Genomic DNA, 17644 nt, shown 5'->3' with positions numbered 1-17644 from the left:
AAAGACATCTAACAGGAACATACCAGTCCACAGGCTGGATCCCACCCAGGTCCTTCCAGCCCCCCTCCAACGCTGAAGCTTCAGGGGACGTGTCAATACTCGCCTCATGGACAGCAGAGAAATGTCTTACTAACCCCTGTCAGTCCGTGATTCACTTACACCTTAGGGAATGACACCTCTACAGAAACACGGTCACGCTGTTCTGTGCCACTGAACTTTTCCTCCCTCACCTCCAGTGTAAATCAGGGATAAAACCATCAGTCAGGAGTGCTGAATCTCCTCATGCCCAGATGTTTTCAAAACCATGAGCTCAGCCATGATCTAGGGATGGGATATGGGGCCTTTTTTCCTCTAGAGGGCTCCGGCCCAGCCCCAAGTCGAGGGGACTGGCTGAGACATGTGTTTATATCAGGGATTCTCAAACTTGTTTTGCTGGGCCCCTCTTTGAAAATATTTCAGGCTGTGATGACCCCCCCACACACATACACACTTGGTACCAGACATCGCTTTCCCAACATCAGTGCAGATCCCTCCAGAGCTAAGTAACCGTACTCCATTCTTAGGCCTGGTCTCGGGGGTGGAGGGCAGGGGATCAATCTAAGATACGCAACTTAGCTACGAGAATAGCGTAGCTGAAGTCGACGTATCTTAGATCGACTTAGAATTCCTTAGTTCGCGTCCTCGTGGCGCGGGATCGACGGCCGCGGCTCCCCCGTCAACTTTGCTTCCAACTCTCGCCGAGCTGGAGTTCAGCAGTCGACGGGAGAGCAATCGGAGATCGATTTATCGCGTCTACACTACATGCGATAAATCGATCCCCGATAGATCGATCGCTACCCACCAATCCGGCAGGTAGTGTAGACGTACCCTTATTTCTGACCTGCTGCTGGTGGTGGTGCTGCCTTCAGAGCTGGGCAGCCGGCCAGAGCTGCCTCTCTCCAGCTGCCCGCGTCTTAAAGCAAGGAAAAAGGGGATCTCATGACCCCCCTACAATAGCCTTGTGCCCCCCTTTTGGGTCGGGACCCCCAGTTTGAAAAATGCTGGTCTATATCTTAGCATTCTGTTCCGTTTAGGTGTCTGTGCTGGGCAGATAACTGGGCACTTTCCAAACTTAAAAATAAATGAAGTCACTACCTATCTGTTTAAATCCTAATGCTATCTATCTATCTATCTATCCCCACACACCTCATCTATTTATCTATCTATCTATTGCAGGGTTGTTGTAGCCATGTTGGTCACAGGATATTAAAGACACAAGGTGGGGGAGGTAATATCTTTTACGGGACCAACTTCTTCATGTAGTTCGACAGCTTGTCTCTCTCACCAACAGAAGTTGGTCCAATAAAAGTTATTGCCTCACCGGCCCCGCCTCTCTAACCTCTATCTCAGGAGTAGGCAACCTCTGGCACGCGTACCGAAGGCGGCACGTGAGCTGATTTTCAGTGGCACTCACACTGCCCAGGTCCTGCCCACCGGGCCGGGGGGCTCTGCATTTTAATTTAATTTTAAATGAAGCTTCTTAAACATTTGAAAAACCTTATTTACTTTACATACAACAATAGTTTAGTTATATATTGAAGGACATAAATCCACACCGTGTAGAGGTCAAAGCATAGGGGTTTATTACACACAGCGCTGGCGGTGTGTCACTTGGCTTATTAAGCTCAGAGACACTGTCAATCAATTGATTACAATGAAATATATAGATTTTCCATGGGCGGGGGAAAGTGACGGGGTAGGCAGTTTCCACACCCCGGGATAGGTTTTGCAGCAAGACAAGATAGCACAATAGCCAATGGTTAAAAGGTTACACAATGTCTCCGCCCATAGTCTCAAGTTAGCAAATTAACATTTGATTAATACTTTGATAAAATGTTATTAGTATAAAATATATATGTTGAATTCTGATTTTGGGGTCCACAGGAATGGAGCAACTCCTTTGATTGTCCACCAGATACATTCCTAGGGGTTAAAGCAAAGAAACAGTGAAAGCATATGGAAATAGAGATTGTCTCCTTTATGTCTTAAGGCAGGGCCTTGGTCCCTTGGAAGGGAGGTGGAAGGATGCCATATCATTATAATGACATGTGCCAACATTTCATAAACTCAAGGTTGGATCTGTGGGAAGACTGTTTTCCCTTCAGGAAAAACACAATAGGAACAGGAATTCTTTGTTCAATTTGAAACATTGGATGAAACATAATTATTCAGGAGTACTTGTGGCACCTTAGAGACTAACAAATTTATTAGAGCATAAGCTTTCGTGGACTACAGCCCACTTCTTCGGATGCATATAGAATGGAACATATATTGAGGAGATATATATATACACACATACAGAGAGCATAAACAGGTGGGAGTTGTCTTACCAACTCTGAGAGGCCAATTAATTAAGAAAAAAAAACTTTTGAAGTGATAATCAAGCTAGCCCAGTACAGACAGTTAAGAATTGTGAGAATACTTACAAGGGGAGATAGATTCAATGTTTGTAATGGCTCCGCCATTCCCAGTCCTTATTCAAACCGGAGTTGATTGTGTCTAGTTTGCATATCAATTCTAGCTCAGCAGTCTCTCGTTGGAGTCTGTTTTTGAAGTTTTTCTGTTGTAATATAGCCACCCGCAGGTCTGTCACTGAATGACCAGACAGGTTAAAGTGTTCTCCCACTGGTTTTTGAGTATTTTGATTCCTGATGTCAGATTTGTGTATTGTAATGGATTTTTTACCTTTAGTCCTTTTGGTATGATGTCCATCTGCTTGCATTTGGAAAGGAAGATGATGTCTGTCTGTATCTGTACGAGTTTTTTCATGAGGTTGATGAAAGCTTATGCTCTAATAAATTTGTTAGTCTCTAAGGTGCCACAAGTCCTCCTGTTCTTCTTTTTGCGGATACAGACTAACACGGCTGCTACTCTGAAACCTGTCATTATGCAAGGCACTGCATTTAGCCGTATGGAATGGAAATCCATCAACCTCATGAAAAAAAGTTTTTTTGCTCTTAATTAATTGGCCTCTCAGAGTTGGTAAGACAACTCCCACCTGTTTATGCTTTTTTTGCTCTTAATTAATTGGCCTCTCAGAGTTGGTAAGACAACTCCCACCTGTTTATGCCCTCTGTATGTGTGGCTGGCATAATTCATATACCAGGTTCTTATATAACATGCACATGGATTTTAACCCTTCATATATTATAGACGTATAGAAAGAGACCTTCTAAAACCGTTAAAATGTATTACTGGCACGCGAAACCTTACATCAGAGTGAATAAATGAAGACTCGGCACACCACTTCTGAAAGGTTGCCGACCTCTGTTCTATCTGTATATCTAGCCCCTTAGCCTGCAGGTCGAGCTATCTAAATGTCAGTCAATGCAGAGAGCCCAGAGAATGAAAGGTAGCTGGGGCATAGTTATTAACTCAGGCAGTCAGCCTTCAGGTGGGAGAGGTGAGATCCACCACTACAGAGCAAAGTCAGGGACGGCCAATTCAACCCAGAGACATCAGAGCATAGAGGGAAGATTGAGCCAAAAAAGCAACTCCCTCAGCCGAGACGCGCAGACCAAGATTTACAAAAGTGACTGGTGATTTTGGGTAACCACTTTGACGCAGTTTCTAGGCCTCCAGAGGAGCAGAGACCCGAGCGGAGGAAGGGCTAGCTTGTCTTCCTCTCTAGCTATGGGGTCATCTTTTCCAGGGGTAGTACCCAACCATGGGGGTAAGAAATGTTTTATTTTTCATGAAAGCTGATATTCCGGTGTAACCTCAGAACTCCAAAGCCTGGTCTACACTACAGACCTATATCGGTATAACTACATCACTCAGGGAGGTGAAAAAATCCACACCCTTGAGTGACACAGTTATGCCAACCTAACCCCCCCATAGACAGTGTTATGTCGGGAGGAGAGCTTCTATCAACATAGCTACCAACTCTCAGGGAGGTGGGTTAACTACACCGATGCGAGTGCTCTCTCCTGTTGGCGTAGAGAGTCTTCATCAAAGCAGTACAGCTGTGATGATGCAGTGTTGTAAGTGTAGACGTGCCCCAAGAGCAGGGTTGGAGGAGGGCAGAGGACTTGTATGGATTGGGGAGGGCAGGTTGTTTCTTTGGGGTGGGAGAAGGCAGGAGAGTTGGGAAAAGTGGAAGTGGGCAGAGAGCAGAGAGGTCCATGTGGGCACGGAAGATGCTACAGAACCCAAGGGAGACACAGATGATTCCATGCCCAACTGCGACCCCAGATCAGGTCCCCTGAGAGGTCGGGTTCCTCCCCAGCACTCTCCGCAGGGCCCCGTGCACCTCCTTGTTCCTCAGTGTGTAGATCAAGGGGTTGAGCATGGGGGTCACCATGGTGTAGAAGAGTGAGACGAACTTGCCCTGGTCCTGGGACGAGGGCAGCAGGTACATGTAGATGGCCGTGCCGTACAAAAGCGACACCACGGCCAGGTGGGAGGTGCAGGTGTTGAAGGCCTTGCGCCTGCCCTCGGCTGAACGCATCCTCAGCACGGCGGTGCCGATGTAGCCGTAGGAAACCAGGATGAGGCCCAGCGGCAGCAGCAATAAAAACACAGCGCTGGCGAGGAGCTCGGCCATGTTGGTGGAGGTGTCGGTGCAGGCCAGCTTGAGCAGGGCCGGCACCTCGCAGAAGAAGTGGTTGATCTGATTCCTCCCACACCAGGGCAGCCGCAGAATCAGCACTATCTTCACCAGTCCGTTGCCGAAGCCGCTCAGCCAGGCGGTAACCATCATCTGCAGGCAGAGGCGGCGGCTCATGATGGCCGTGTAGCGCAGCGGCTGGCAGACGGCGACGTAGCGGTCGTAGGCCATGATGGCCAGCAGGAGGCACTCGGTGGAGCCCAGCGAGAGGGAGATGTAGAGCTGGGCCATGCAGCCGGCCCAAGGGATGGACTTGCGGGCGCTGCAGAAGTTCACCAGCATCTGGGGGCCAAGACTGGTAGTGAAGCAAAGGTCCAGGAAAGAGAGGTTGCTGAGGAAGAAATACATGGGCGTGTGGAGACAGGGGTCCAGCCATGAGACCACGATGATGGTGGTGTTTCCCAGCAGTGTCATGACATAGAAGATTAAGATGAGCACAAAAAGCAGCAGCTCCAATTGCGGCCGGTCAGACACCCCTAGCAGGATGAATTCCCCCAAGGAGCTTTGGTTTCCCTCTTCCCAGGCCACTTCGCTGTAACCCATCTGGAAAATAACCTGCATTAAGGAGATTTGTAATAATTGATCATAGGAGTGGGAACAGAAGTGGGTGTTTTGGGATGGTGACCGTGAATCCTGGAAGGGGTAGACAGCTATTTACACTGATTGAGTAGATATGGGAAGGGCTGGGATGGTAGGTTTGTGAGTATTGGTAGCAGTAGTGAGATCTATGTTAGCATTGGTGCCAGCAGGGTGATACACTTTTATGCTGCTCTGACTGTGTTTACACTAGGGCTTTTGCCAGTATAGAAATGTCGCTAAAAATCACTCCCCGTAACTGACATTACTATACCAGCAAAAGTTTGCAGTGTAGACCTGGCCTCGTAACTTAGGCATGTTCCAAAGCTGTAAGAGAGACTTGTCTCTATGACTCCAGGCTGGTCAGGGGGAAATGAGGATTTGGGGATTCGGCAAATACTAAGAGAATGGATTGGGGCGAGATGAGGATGGTGGATTAGGAACCATCTGTTTTAACAGTAGGGAATTTCATTTGGGAACCATGAATCCTGGGGCTAGTGGAGAGAGTAGATTGGCGAGAGGCTGGAATGACGGGTTTGTGAGTAGTGGTAACAGCAGTGGGCTCCCAGGTCGCACTGGAGGCAGTGGTGGTATCCAGAGCAAGTATTTTAGAGAAGCAATGGTTCATCCGCTCAAAACAGAGAGTGGCTAGCTATGCTGTATATCTACAGTTTGATAGCCAGGAGTTCTGGCTGGTGGAGACAGATGATTGTTCAGGGGGCCAGCTATACAAAAGGAAAGTGCATTCAGAAGGGACTGGGATGGTGGTTTTTCAAACAATTGGTGCCACAGGGTACGTCTTCACTACCCGCCATATCGGCGGGTAGCAATCGATTTATCCGGGATCGATATATCGCGTCTCATTAAGACGCGATATATCGATCCCCGAACGCGCTCACCGTCGACTCCGGAACTCCACCAGAGCGAGCGGCGGTAGCGCAGTCGACGGGGGAGCCGCGGCCGTCGATTCCGCGCCGTCTGGACCCCAGGTAATTCGATCCAAGATACTTCGACTTCAGCTACGCTATTCGCGTAGCTGAAGTTGCGCATCTTGGATCGATCCCCCCACTCAGTGTAGACCAGCCCACAGATGGGTTCTTCAGGAGGTATTTTGGTTTGGTCCTCATGAATCCTGGGCAGCCAGGGGAAGTGAAGATTCAGAAGTGCCTAGATACACATTGAGAAAGGATTTGGAGGGGCTGGAATGGTGGATTTATGAGCATCACAAAAAAGAACTCGGTAAGTTGCTGGCGTATAGGTCCATCAATGGCTATTAGCCAGGATGGGCAGGATGGTGACCTTAGCTCTGTTTGCCAGAAGCTGGGAATGGGCGACAGGGGATGGATCACTTAATGATTACCTGTTCTGTTCATTCCCTCTGGAGCATCTGGCAATGGTCACTGTCGGAAGACAGGATACTGGGCTAGATGGACCTTTGGTCTGACCCAGTATGGCTGTTCTTATGTTCTTAACATTGGGATCCACAGGAGGTGTTGACAAGAAGTAAATAGTGACTAAAACCAGGGAATAATTCAGTATATTCCAAATCTGTACACAAACGTGGCCACCAGGAGTCCTGCATGGTCAGGCCAGCTGGGGATATAGGAGGGAGGCACCTGCACAGAGAGTGGATTTGGAACATAAGAACATAAGAATGGCCAGACTGGGTCAGACCAAAGGTCCATCTAGCCCAGTATTCCCTCCTCCAACTCTATCCGTGTTATCCAAAAGGGCTAAGAATTTTACAAACATATTGGACTTCCAGACAGTAGCATAGGTACCTCCTGAGTCTTTTATACCTCCAAATAAATAATGGCATCCCTCCAGATAAACCTTGGAAGGGAGAAAAGGAGGAGAAGAGAAATCTGAAGAGAGACAGACCAGGGCCAGAAGGATGTCCATGATGGTGGTCAGATGGCTCCACCATCTGCTCTGTTCTTTTAAAACTGTTTTTAGCAAGAAAAATAAAGTAGGGGAAAGCTGAAATGGACAAAGACCTCATCAGCATATTTGACAGCAGAGAGACAAAGTAGATGAGGTAATATCTTGTTTTGGACCAATTCTTGTTGGTGGATGGGACCGGCTTTTGAGCAACACAGAACTCTTCCTCTGGTCTGGAGAAAAGCTTGAAAGCTTGTCCCTTCCTCCAACAGAAGTTGGTTCAATCAAAGATATCACCTCCCGCACCTTGCCTCGCTCATATCCTGGGACCAACACGGCTACAACAACCAGGCGGACATTTGATAGCAGTCAGTTAATAAATGCACTGGCTCCCTGGTTTCTGAAAAGTCAGGATGAGCTGGGAAGGACTGGAGGAGTGATGGGAAAACAGCCTCAAGCGAGACTGCTCTTCCAGGAAAGGGAACAAGACTGAACCCAGCCAATGCTCTCTGCTCAATCTACCTGCAGGCCCTAACTCAATGGAGATGGCTTTGGGAGGACGGGAGAACTGGTGGCATGATGACAAGGGAAGAGTCTAAAGAGCAAAAGGTGAGAAGTTGAAAGGGGATGGGGAGAGATAGTCCATGTACTTGACCTTGTGGACGAAGGCCCAGGAGATCTGTTACTAGGGTGACCAGCTAGCAAGTGTGAAAAATCAGGCTGGGGGTGGGAGGTAAGAGGTGCCTATATAAGACAAAGCCCCAAATACCAGGAATGTCCCTAGAAAATCAGGACATCTGGTCCCCCTACCTGTCACATGCTGCCTGGGTGACCCTGGACAAGTCACTTCATCTCTGTACCCATTCTCTAAAATGTGAATAATAATTCTTCATTTCTCCCCTCTTTATTTTCTTGCCTCCCTACATAGGGGCACAGACTGTGAGTCTGTGCAGCGCCCGGCACAACGGGGCCCTGATCTCAGCTGGGGCAAGGACTGTCTCTCGCTGTGGGTCTGTGCAGCGCCTGCCACAAAAAGTGCCCTGATCAAGATGGGGACTTCTCTGTTCAAGCATAATATAGCTCCAGTTTGCACTCACTGGGGATGTGCCCCAGAGAAAGTCAGCAGGAAAGCAAGGAAACTTTAGGAGAAAACCAACAAGGAGTCTGGTGGCACCTTAAAGACTAACAGATTTATTTGGGCATAAGCTTTCGTGGGTAAAAACCTCACTTCTTCGGATGCGAAAGCTTATGCCCAAATAAATCTGTTAGTCTTTAAGGTGCCACCAGACTCCTTGTTGTTTTTGTAGATACAGACTAACACGGCTACCCCCTGATACTTTAGGAGAAAAGCAGCGAGGATGGGTTACAAATTAAAACCAGTCCTGGCCTTCCAATGAGATCTGCAAATCCCCTGGCCTCCAGCAAGACACTGTGTAGCCATAGCCACTGGTACCAGTGGATCTACATGCAGGACTGGGGCCACAGTCTCTGTACCATCATCAAGCCCTTGCTTGTACCAAGCCAGATTTGTGGGGGGATCTTCACTAAATCTGATCAATCTATCTGTATAGCACCATGTTATCCCAAATCCATCCATAACCCGTCCCCCTCATTATAGATTAACCCTGATCAATAACGTCTCTCTCTCTCTCCATTCATTCTGCGGTTCCTGTCCCCTTCCCGTATTCCATCTATTTCAAACCCCCTTCCCCCTGGACTCACCTTCACTCACCTCTACCTCGGTTCTCCCCAGATCCCTCCTGCCCGGGCAGCTCCGGGCAGCTCAGGTGCTCTGATGCCAGGGCAGAGTCTGGAGTCCCTGCTCCTCTGCGCTGAGCCCCCACTCCAGTGAGGCCCTGGGATATGAGGCAGGTCTAAGCTTTGGCACTGAATGTCTAAGTGGGCCCAGCTAACCCCGTCCCCCTGCTATGGGGCAGCACTGTCCGCGTCTAGCTCTGGAAGTGCAGAGGCTGCAGGGGGTTGCCCCACATGCTGCTGAGGCCCTGGGGGGTCTCAAGAGGAGGGGAATGGGGCAAACTGGATGCTCAGAGCAGGGGTCGCAGGATCACGGGCTGCCCCCGCCCCATCCCAGAAGCCAGGGCCACTTGGTGTGTGAACGAGGGACCTGGAGGAAGGAAAGACTCCCCCAGCACATCTGCCCTGAGCCTGTCTCAGCTGGAAGGGGCTCCTAGGAACCCAGACATCACAGTGATGGAGCAAGAGAAACCCCAGAGAGGGCTGGGGGAGAGACCTGGGGAGAGGGAGACGCACACACACACACACACTTATTGTGGCTGGAGCGATGGATGCTAGATGTGGACGGGCAGGGAAAGAGAGGAAGAGACAGAGAGAGAGAGAGATGGATATAGAGAAAGAGAGGGAGAAGAGAATGGATAGAAGGATACAGAGAAGGGTGGATAAGCAGAGAAGTAGCCGGCAGGAAAAGCAGAGAGAGATGCAGAGAGACGGTGGAGTGGAAGGATGTGGAGGGGGAGAGACGGACGAACGGAGGGAGACAGAGCAGGAGAAAGTGGCAGAATGCTGGAGGGAATAAGACGGCGAGAGGCTGGTAGGAGGGATGGCTCCACAGCTTCTGTCCCTGATCGCTGCCCTAACCCCGCCATGGTGGTGGCTCTGGGCTCATGGGGATGATATCTCCATTTGCCTGGGCTGGCGTAGCTCCTTGGCGCAGCCCTGTCAAGGCTCCTCCCTGCACAGCTAAGGAGCCCGTCCCCGACTCTAGGGCCGTTAGGGGGGGAGACACTTAGGTCTTTTATGGGCATCGGAATCAGGAGGGGGGAGGCCTCCCTGCAGCCTCCCCAAAGGGCTGGGACTCGACTGGCGATGTCTGTAGAGCCCCAGGGACCCCATGCCCCAAAGGGGCCGTGAGAGACAACATGGGGAGACGGGTGCTGGGGAAGTGACCACTATCCCCCCCTCCCCCCGCCACCAGGATCACTCCCCTCCCTTTAGGACATGGCCCCGTCTGCGCCAACGGCTCCGCTCGGCCCCAGGGCTTGTCTCTGGGAGTGTGAATGCAGTCCAGGCCCTGCGGCCCGCAGAACCCTGGAGCAGAGATTGTCCCTTTAAGTGGGGGAGTGAGTCGAGCCAGGACAGTTCTCAGAATGCGCTGAAAGCAGAGCACGGTGGGGCAGTCTGGCAGTCAGAGCTGGGAGCCCGGACTCCTGGGCTCTCTCCCTGTCACTGGGAGGGGAGTTGGGTCTAGTGGGTTAGAGGAGGAGGAGCTGGTAGCCCAGACTCCTGGGTTCTATCCCTATTGCTGGGAGCGGAGAGGGGTCCAGGGGGTTAGAGCAAGGGAGGAGGTGACCTATGTGTCGGGACTCATGGGATGTGTTCATTACTCTACTATTGATCCCGATCGGTCCTTCAAGTCAGGGCATCTCTTTGTTGCAGTACCCACGCTCCCAGCTTTCCCTTCACTAACCACCGAGGGGAACTATGAGGACCACCTCCGAGTGTCGGAAAATCACCAGCCCTCCCGACAAAGCGGGAGAGGAATGTGTACGGGGTCCCCAGAAACTGTGAACACTGAGCCACTGAATGGAGTTCAGGAGGCCTCTCCCTCTGGCCAGGCAGCATGGTCTAGGTCAGGGGTCGGCAACCTTTCAGAAGTGGTGTGCCGAGTCTTCATTTATTCACTCGAATTTAAGGTTTTGTGTGCCAGTAATACATTTTAAAATTTTTAGAAGGTCTCTTTCTATAAGTCTATAATGTAGAACTAAACTATTGTTGTATGTAAAGTAAATAAGGTTTTTAAAATGTTTAAAATTAAATTAAAATGCAGAGCTCCCCAGACCGGTGGCCAGGACCCGGGCAGTGTGAGTGCCACTGAAAATCAGCTCGCGTGCCGCCTTTGGCACGCATGCCATAGGTTGCCTACCCCTGGTCTCGTGGGTAGGGTGTCCGGCTGGAGATCAGGGCTCTGTGCCTGGCCCTGCCGCTCCCCTCGGAGACGCCATTCCCCCTTCTTTGTAAAGTGCTCTAACATCTGCAGTGGGGAAGCAAAATGACTGTTCGTTATTATGGGGACAGGGTCCGTGAGGCTATGGATTTATGGGGACAATGGGGGGAGGTGGGATGCTGGAGTACATAGGCCCAGGGTCTGAGCCAGTATGGAGGGATCTGGGACATGGACTAGATGTTTTAGGGTATGGGCCGGAGGACCAGCTGGTCACTGATCTGGAGCAGAGGGGTGTGACGTACTGGACTGACTGGCCGGCGATCTGTTTGCCACAGGCAGGAGGGCAGCACGCTGGCCCTGAACGCCCCTTGTTTCAATCCAGGGCAGGCATTCTCTCCCTCCGGTGAGCCCCACTGGGGTGACACTGGACTCGCTACTCTGTCCCCTCCCAGGACGCTGGGGTGCTTCTGCTTAGAGAGAGCCAGCCCCTGCCTGAGACAGAGGAGAGATCGGGAGTGGCTCGGTGCCGAGTTTGCCCTGCGGAGACAAGGCCAAGGTGGGGAGCGTCGGCATCCCAGCGCTCCTCGTTAGGTGCCAGAATGCGTCGTTAGCGTCTCGGCTCCTGCTCCCGGCTGGGTCGGGGGTAGGGTGGCGACAGGGGACACTGCATCTCATCAGAGACACTTGCTATTTGTGACACATCCTCTGATGAGCCCCGTGGCGGGCCCACGAGGGCCATTAAAAAGTTTTCTGTCCTTAACCATTTGGAATGGTTACAGAGTCAATACGAATGGCTCTGCCTACAGCTGGAGTGCCAAGGTGGCTGGCTCAAGGGGGTGGGGAATGAGATTCAGACCCTTCCGCTTGAGGGGGCCCCAAGTTGCAGGGCTAGCTGGCTGATGATGGCAGGGGATCGGACATGGGGCCTATCCCCTTTTGGGGGCATTGGCTTGGCTCGGGTCTCCGATTGGTTGGCTCAGGGGGGTAGGGGACGAGACACAGGGCCTGTCCGCACACATACACCGAAGCGAGTTACTCCAGGGTCACTGGAGGATTGTTCCTCCCAGGGCTTTTCTCCTGCTCTCAGCCAAGCCCTTGGTTTAAGTGTCCAATAAGATGGTGTCACGGGGCAAGCACACCCCAGTCTCTCCTGACTCCCCTCAGCCTCAGGACAGTAGGACCTAGCAGCCAAAGTCTATGTGTCTGCTGTCTCCCTCAGGGCGGTATGGACTAATGAACAGAGTCAATATAGCCGCTCTTTCCTTCAGAGTGGGGTGGCCTAAGGGCCAGAATCAATATGGCTGCCCTCTCCCTCAGGACGGTGTAACCTAAGGGCCAGAGTCAAGATGGCCACCCTCTCCTTCAGGATGGTGTGGAGTTAACTTCTGCCCAGAGTATGGGGTTAACCACTTCCTGCCCAGGGCGGGGCAAGCACACCCCACCACCGATGGCTTACCCAGCCTTTCCTAGCAGGAGACGATTCCCCATGGCTCACAGACCTCCTCGCCATTAGGGAACATTCCCTGGTCCTCTGGCGAAAACGACCCCTCTCCCCATCTTATCCCAGTCGCATGCTCCTTGGGTTCCCCTTCTGGTGTCCGGCCCCTCTAAAAGGTCAGGCAGGCTGTACTCAGACCAGAGTCTCACTTTTGTTAAGTTTCTGTTTAGCAGTGTTTAAATCAGCTCTCCCATCTCTCTCTCTCCTTCTCTGCTGGGTCTCATAGACTCAGAGACTTTAAGGCCAGTAGGGACCATCATGATCACCTAGTCTGACCTCCTGCACATCGCAGGCCACAGAACCTCACCCACCCACTCCTGTGATAGACCCCTAACCTCTGGCTGTGTTACTGAAGGCCTCAAATCATGGTTTAAAGACTTCAAGTTACAGAAAATCCACCATTGACTCAAGTTTAAACCTGCAAGTGACCCATGACCAATGCTGCAGAGGCAGGTAACATCCCCCCACAGGGGTCTCTGCCACTCTGACCTGGGGGAAAGTTCCTTCCCGACCCCAAATCTGGTGATAAGTTAGACCCTGAGTATGTGGGCGAGACCCACCATCCAGGGACCTAAGAAAGAATTACTGTAGTAACTCAGAGCCCTCCCCAGCTAGTGTCCCATCACAGGCTGTTGGAGATATTTGCTGCTAGCAGTCGCAGATTGGTCACATGCCCTTGTTAGGCTATCCCATCATACCACCCCCCTCCATAAACTTATCAAGCTTAGTCTTGAAGCCAGTTAGGTTTTTTGCCCCCCACTGCTCCCCTTGGAAGGCTGGTCCAGAACTTCACTCCTCTGGTGGTTAGAAACCTAATTTCAAGCGGAAACGTGTCGATGGCCAGTTTATATCCATTTGTTTTTGTGTCCACTTGGCGCTTAACTTAAATAATTCCTCTCCCTTCCTGGTATTTATCCCTCTAAATATAACATCGACAAGGAGAAATCTTCTAGCACAAGTGTCCACCGGTCCCATTGCCTGACCAAGCAGAGGAAAGAGTAAAAGGAAAAGAATTTCACCGAGCAACTCACGATGGCAGACGGCTGCTTTTGCTGCAGGGGCAGCGTGGGTCAGTCAGCAAGAGAGGCGAAGTGGACTAATACAAATAATCAGAAGGAGGAGGCTGCTGCTGGAGCTACTGGAAATGGATGGAGCAGTGAGAGGAGAAAAAGCCACCTTGGCTGGCCTGCTAAGCAGGCAGAGACAGACAGCTTGCAGCCTGCACTGAGATGAAGGTGCCAGAAGAAAGAACTCATCCTCATGACCTGTTGTTCAGTTCAACAACCAGCAACGTGGAGCAACCGTCCCTCCAAGAAGACACCTGTGAAGACTGAACCTAAGAAAGGACGGAAGTTGGGAATTCGAAATGTGGAGCAAGAGCTCTAGTGACAATGAGCAAGATCTAGCCCTGCACGTGTTAGAAGCTGGAGTAAGAGATGGCATCTGGGTCACACCCTTGATCGAGGGAGCTCCTACAAGAATGGAGCTTGATTCTGGAGCTGCCACCTCACTGATGTCTGTGTCTACCTATCAGCAGCGCTTGTCGCAAGTTCCTCTGGAAGAAACCTTCATGGTTCTGCAGATTTATACTGAAGAAAAATTAGTCCCAAAAGGGATACTCCAGGTGAAAGTTCAACTAGATGGACAATCAGTTGCTTTACCTTTGCATGTGACCGAAGGAAAGTATCCATCATTACGTGGCAGAACTTGGCTTGAGAAGCTCAAGGTGAATTGGACCAAGATCAAGGTGATCACAAAAACACCTAGAAACCTTCAAGAAATACTGGCCAAACGCCCCAACGTTTTCGAAAAAGAACTTGGACGGATAAGCAATATGTCAGCGAAGCTCACTATTACATCTGACAGCCAGCCAAAATATTACCAGCCCAGAGCTGTGCCGTTGACACTAAAGCCTCTGGTGAAGGCTGATGTAGACCTTTTGATGAGTCTTGTTGAGTCTTGTCACTAGCTACACCTGTTGTACCAGTGATCGAGAAGGATGGCTCCATCGAATCTGTGGAGATTTCAAAGTGACACTGAATCCAGTTTTATGTCCAGACCAGTATCCACTACCTCGTCCTGAAGGTTTGTTTGCTACTCTTAGTGAAGGACAGTGTTCCAGTAAACTTGACTGGCTCAGTGCATACCGATAAATGGAGATTGATCCAACATCTCGCAAATATCTCACAATCAACATGCCAAAAGACCTATTTTGCTCTAACAAGTTTGTCTTTCAGTATCACATTGGTATCTGCCCTGCTCTAGAAAGTCATGGATGAGACCCTGAAGGGACTGAACGGATTTCAATGATATTTGGATGACATCCTTGTTACAGGACAGGATTACGAAGATCATCTCTGAAATTCAAATGCTGCCTTGCAACATTTGGAAGATCACATCCTGAGAATATGTTGAGACAAATGTGTGTTTTTCATACCTTCATTTGAATACTTTGGTCATGTAATTGATGCCACGGGCTTATGGAAATCACCAGAGAAAGTGGCTTCTTCAAGAGTCACCGACAGAGAACCTGTCACAGTTATGTTCATTCTTGTGAAGGCCAAAACTATAACAGGGTTCAAAAAAGAACTAGATAAGTTCATGGAGGATAGGTCCATCAATGGCTATTAGCCAGGATGGGCGGGGATGGTGTCCCTAGCCTCTGTTTGCCAGAAGCTGGGAATGAGCGACAGGGGAGGGATCACTTGATGATTGCCTGTTCTGTTCATTCCTTCTGGGGCACCTGCCAGTGGCCACTGTCAGGAGACAGGATACTGGGTTATATGGACCTTTGGTCTGACCCAGTATGGCGGTTCTTATGTTCTTAAGACTGCTCAATGACTATGGTAAGTTTCTGCCTAATTTGGCGACAGTATCGGCACCTTTACATGAACCATTACAAGCAAAAAAACCCAACCAAAAATGGAAATGGACTAAAGACTGAGTGTGCATCGAAGGAAGGAAAAAAATGGTTGATCTCGTCTGAAGTTCTTACACGCTTTGACGCCTCGTTACCGCTGCAACTGGCTTGCGACGCTTCACCGTAGAGGGTGGGTGCAGTTCTTTCCCTCCTGTTTTCCTGGTGGCAGGGAGAAACCAATTGCTTTGGCTTGACAAACGCTCACCGCTCCTGAGAAGAACTATGCACAAATAGAGCGAGGCGCTCTCGGCGTTATCTGCAGGATTCGAAAGTGCCATACCTGTCTATGCAGTAGACATTTTACCTTGATAACTGTGACCGGAGACCTGGATGGGCCGCACTGAGGATGCCACAATCAGGGGAACCTGCAAGAAATAGGGCAGACACTCGCCAAAAAATGCTGGTTTATTCTATAATTAGCCAGTAACAAAAGAGCTTCCGTAGTATCACATTGGCTAACAAGAAGCCAGATCAGTCCCCGTAAGAAATTTCAGCCCTTGGCTCCCATCTAGACAAACAGGTCTAATAGAGTGAGAGGTTACTGAAAACCTGATTTACCATATGCTTTGGATTAAAACATAAAATAAGGTTATTAACTACAAAAGGATAGATTTTAAGTGACTATAAGTGATAGCAAACAGATCAAAGCAGATTACCTAGTAAATAAACAAAACCGCAAACTAAGCTTAACATGCTAGATAGGTAGCATATGAATTAGTAAATTCTCACCCTGAGTGATAAACGGGCTGGCATATTCTTAAGGTACAAGCTGCCTTTACTTTGTTTCCCAGGTTTTCATACACAGGCTAGAAACCCCTTTAGCCTGGGACCATCACTTCCCACAGTTCAGTCTTTGTTCCTCAGGTGTTTCATTGTAGGGAGAGTGAGGCACTATCATGATGTCATTGTCTCCCTTTTATTTCCTCTTCCCACTTGCTGGAAAGCTCTTTTGCTGTGACCTGGGTCAAACAGTTCCCAGTGTGTAGTGCTATCTCTGAGAGATTTCTATTGCACACAGTTCCTAGGGTAATCCTTGTGCTTGTGTGCATTTCCTCAATAAGCCAGTAACATTGCTTGGCCTTTTGACTGTTGCTTGTGGGTGTTTTTGACCTCACAACATGCTTCAGTATCTATCTATCTATCTATCTATCCACCCCCCCCTCTATCTATCCACCACACCCCCATCTATCTATCTATCTATCCGCCCCATACACCCCTATCTATCTATCTACCACACCCCCTCTCTATCTATCTATCCACCACACCCCCTCTCTATCTATCCACCACACACACATCCTCTCTCTCTATCTATCCCCATACACCCCATCTCTATCTATCCACCACACCCCCTCTCTATCTATCTACCACACCCCCTCTCTATCTAATCTATCTATCCTCCCCATACATCCCTATCTATCTATCTATCCACCCCCCCCTCTATCTATCTATCCCCATACACCCCATCACTATCTATCTATCTATCTATCGCACCCATCAGTGTGATACCAAGCACTGTATGTATCTGGCATTCATCACATCCTCATTCAGTCCCTTCTCTTGGCAATTCTACATTTTAAACTTTTTTTTTTTGCATTAATACAAATAAATTATCCCATCCACACATATCAAATTTGGAAGGGAGGAGAAGGGGAGAAGAGAAATCTAAAGAGAGACAGACCATGGCTAGAAAGGCAAAGTCAGTGCTGGTTCTCACATGGCTGCACAACTCAGCTGTTCTTTGAAACTGTTCTTGTTTTTAGCAAGAAAAAGAAAGAAAGAAAGAAAGAAAGAAAAAAAGAAAGAAAGTTGTAATAACAAATCCCTCATCAGCACAGTGGACGGCAGTCGGTTCATAAATCCACTGGATCTCTGGCAAGTGTTTCTGCAAAGTCACAGCGAGCTAGGGAGCAGCTGGAGGAGTGACAGAAAAACATCAAATGATACCACTCTTCAAGAAAAGGGAATGGGGCCATGATCTCAGCTGGGGCAGGGCCTGTCTCTCCCTGTGTGTGTCTGTGCAGTGCCCAGCACAATGGGGCCATGATCTCAGCTGGGGCAGGGCCTGTCTCTCCCTGTGTGTCTGTGCAGCGCCCGGCACAACGGGGCCCTGATCTCAGCTGGGGCAGGGCCTGTCTCTCCCTGTGTGTGTCTGTGCAGTGCCCAGCACAACGGGGCCCTGATCTCAGCTGGGGCAGGGCC

The 17644-nt window shown here is 49.8% G+C and overlaps 1 protein-coding gene across 1 annotated transcript; it reads right to left on the bottom strand.

Annotated features, from left to right (window-relative positions):
- Positions 1-3940: 3940 nt before the first annotated feature.
- Positions 3941-5136, bottom strand: LOC101947909 (putative olfactory receptor 2B8). Its single transcript, XM_005312339.3, has one exon. The coding sequence runs from the start codon at positions 5060-5062 to the stop codon at positions 4235-4237; it is 828 nt and encodes a 275-aa protein (XP_005312396.2). The 5' UTR covers positions 5063-5136; the 3' UTR covers positions 3941-4234.
- Between the last annotated feature and the right edge of the window lie 12508 nt (positions 5137-17644).

This window comes from Chrysemys picta, chromosome 12 (genome assembly GCF_011386835.1).
Source record: "Chrysemys picta bellii isolate R12L10 chromosome 12, ASM1138683v2, whole genome shotgun sequence".
NCBI lineage: Eukaryota > Metazoa > Chordata > Testudines > Emydidae > Chrysemys > Chrysemys picta.
This window is presented reverse-complemented; position numbering and strand designations above follow the sequence as displayed.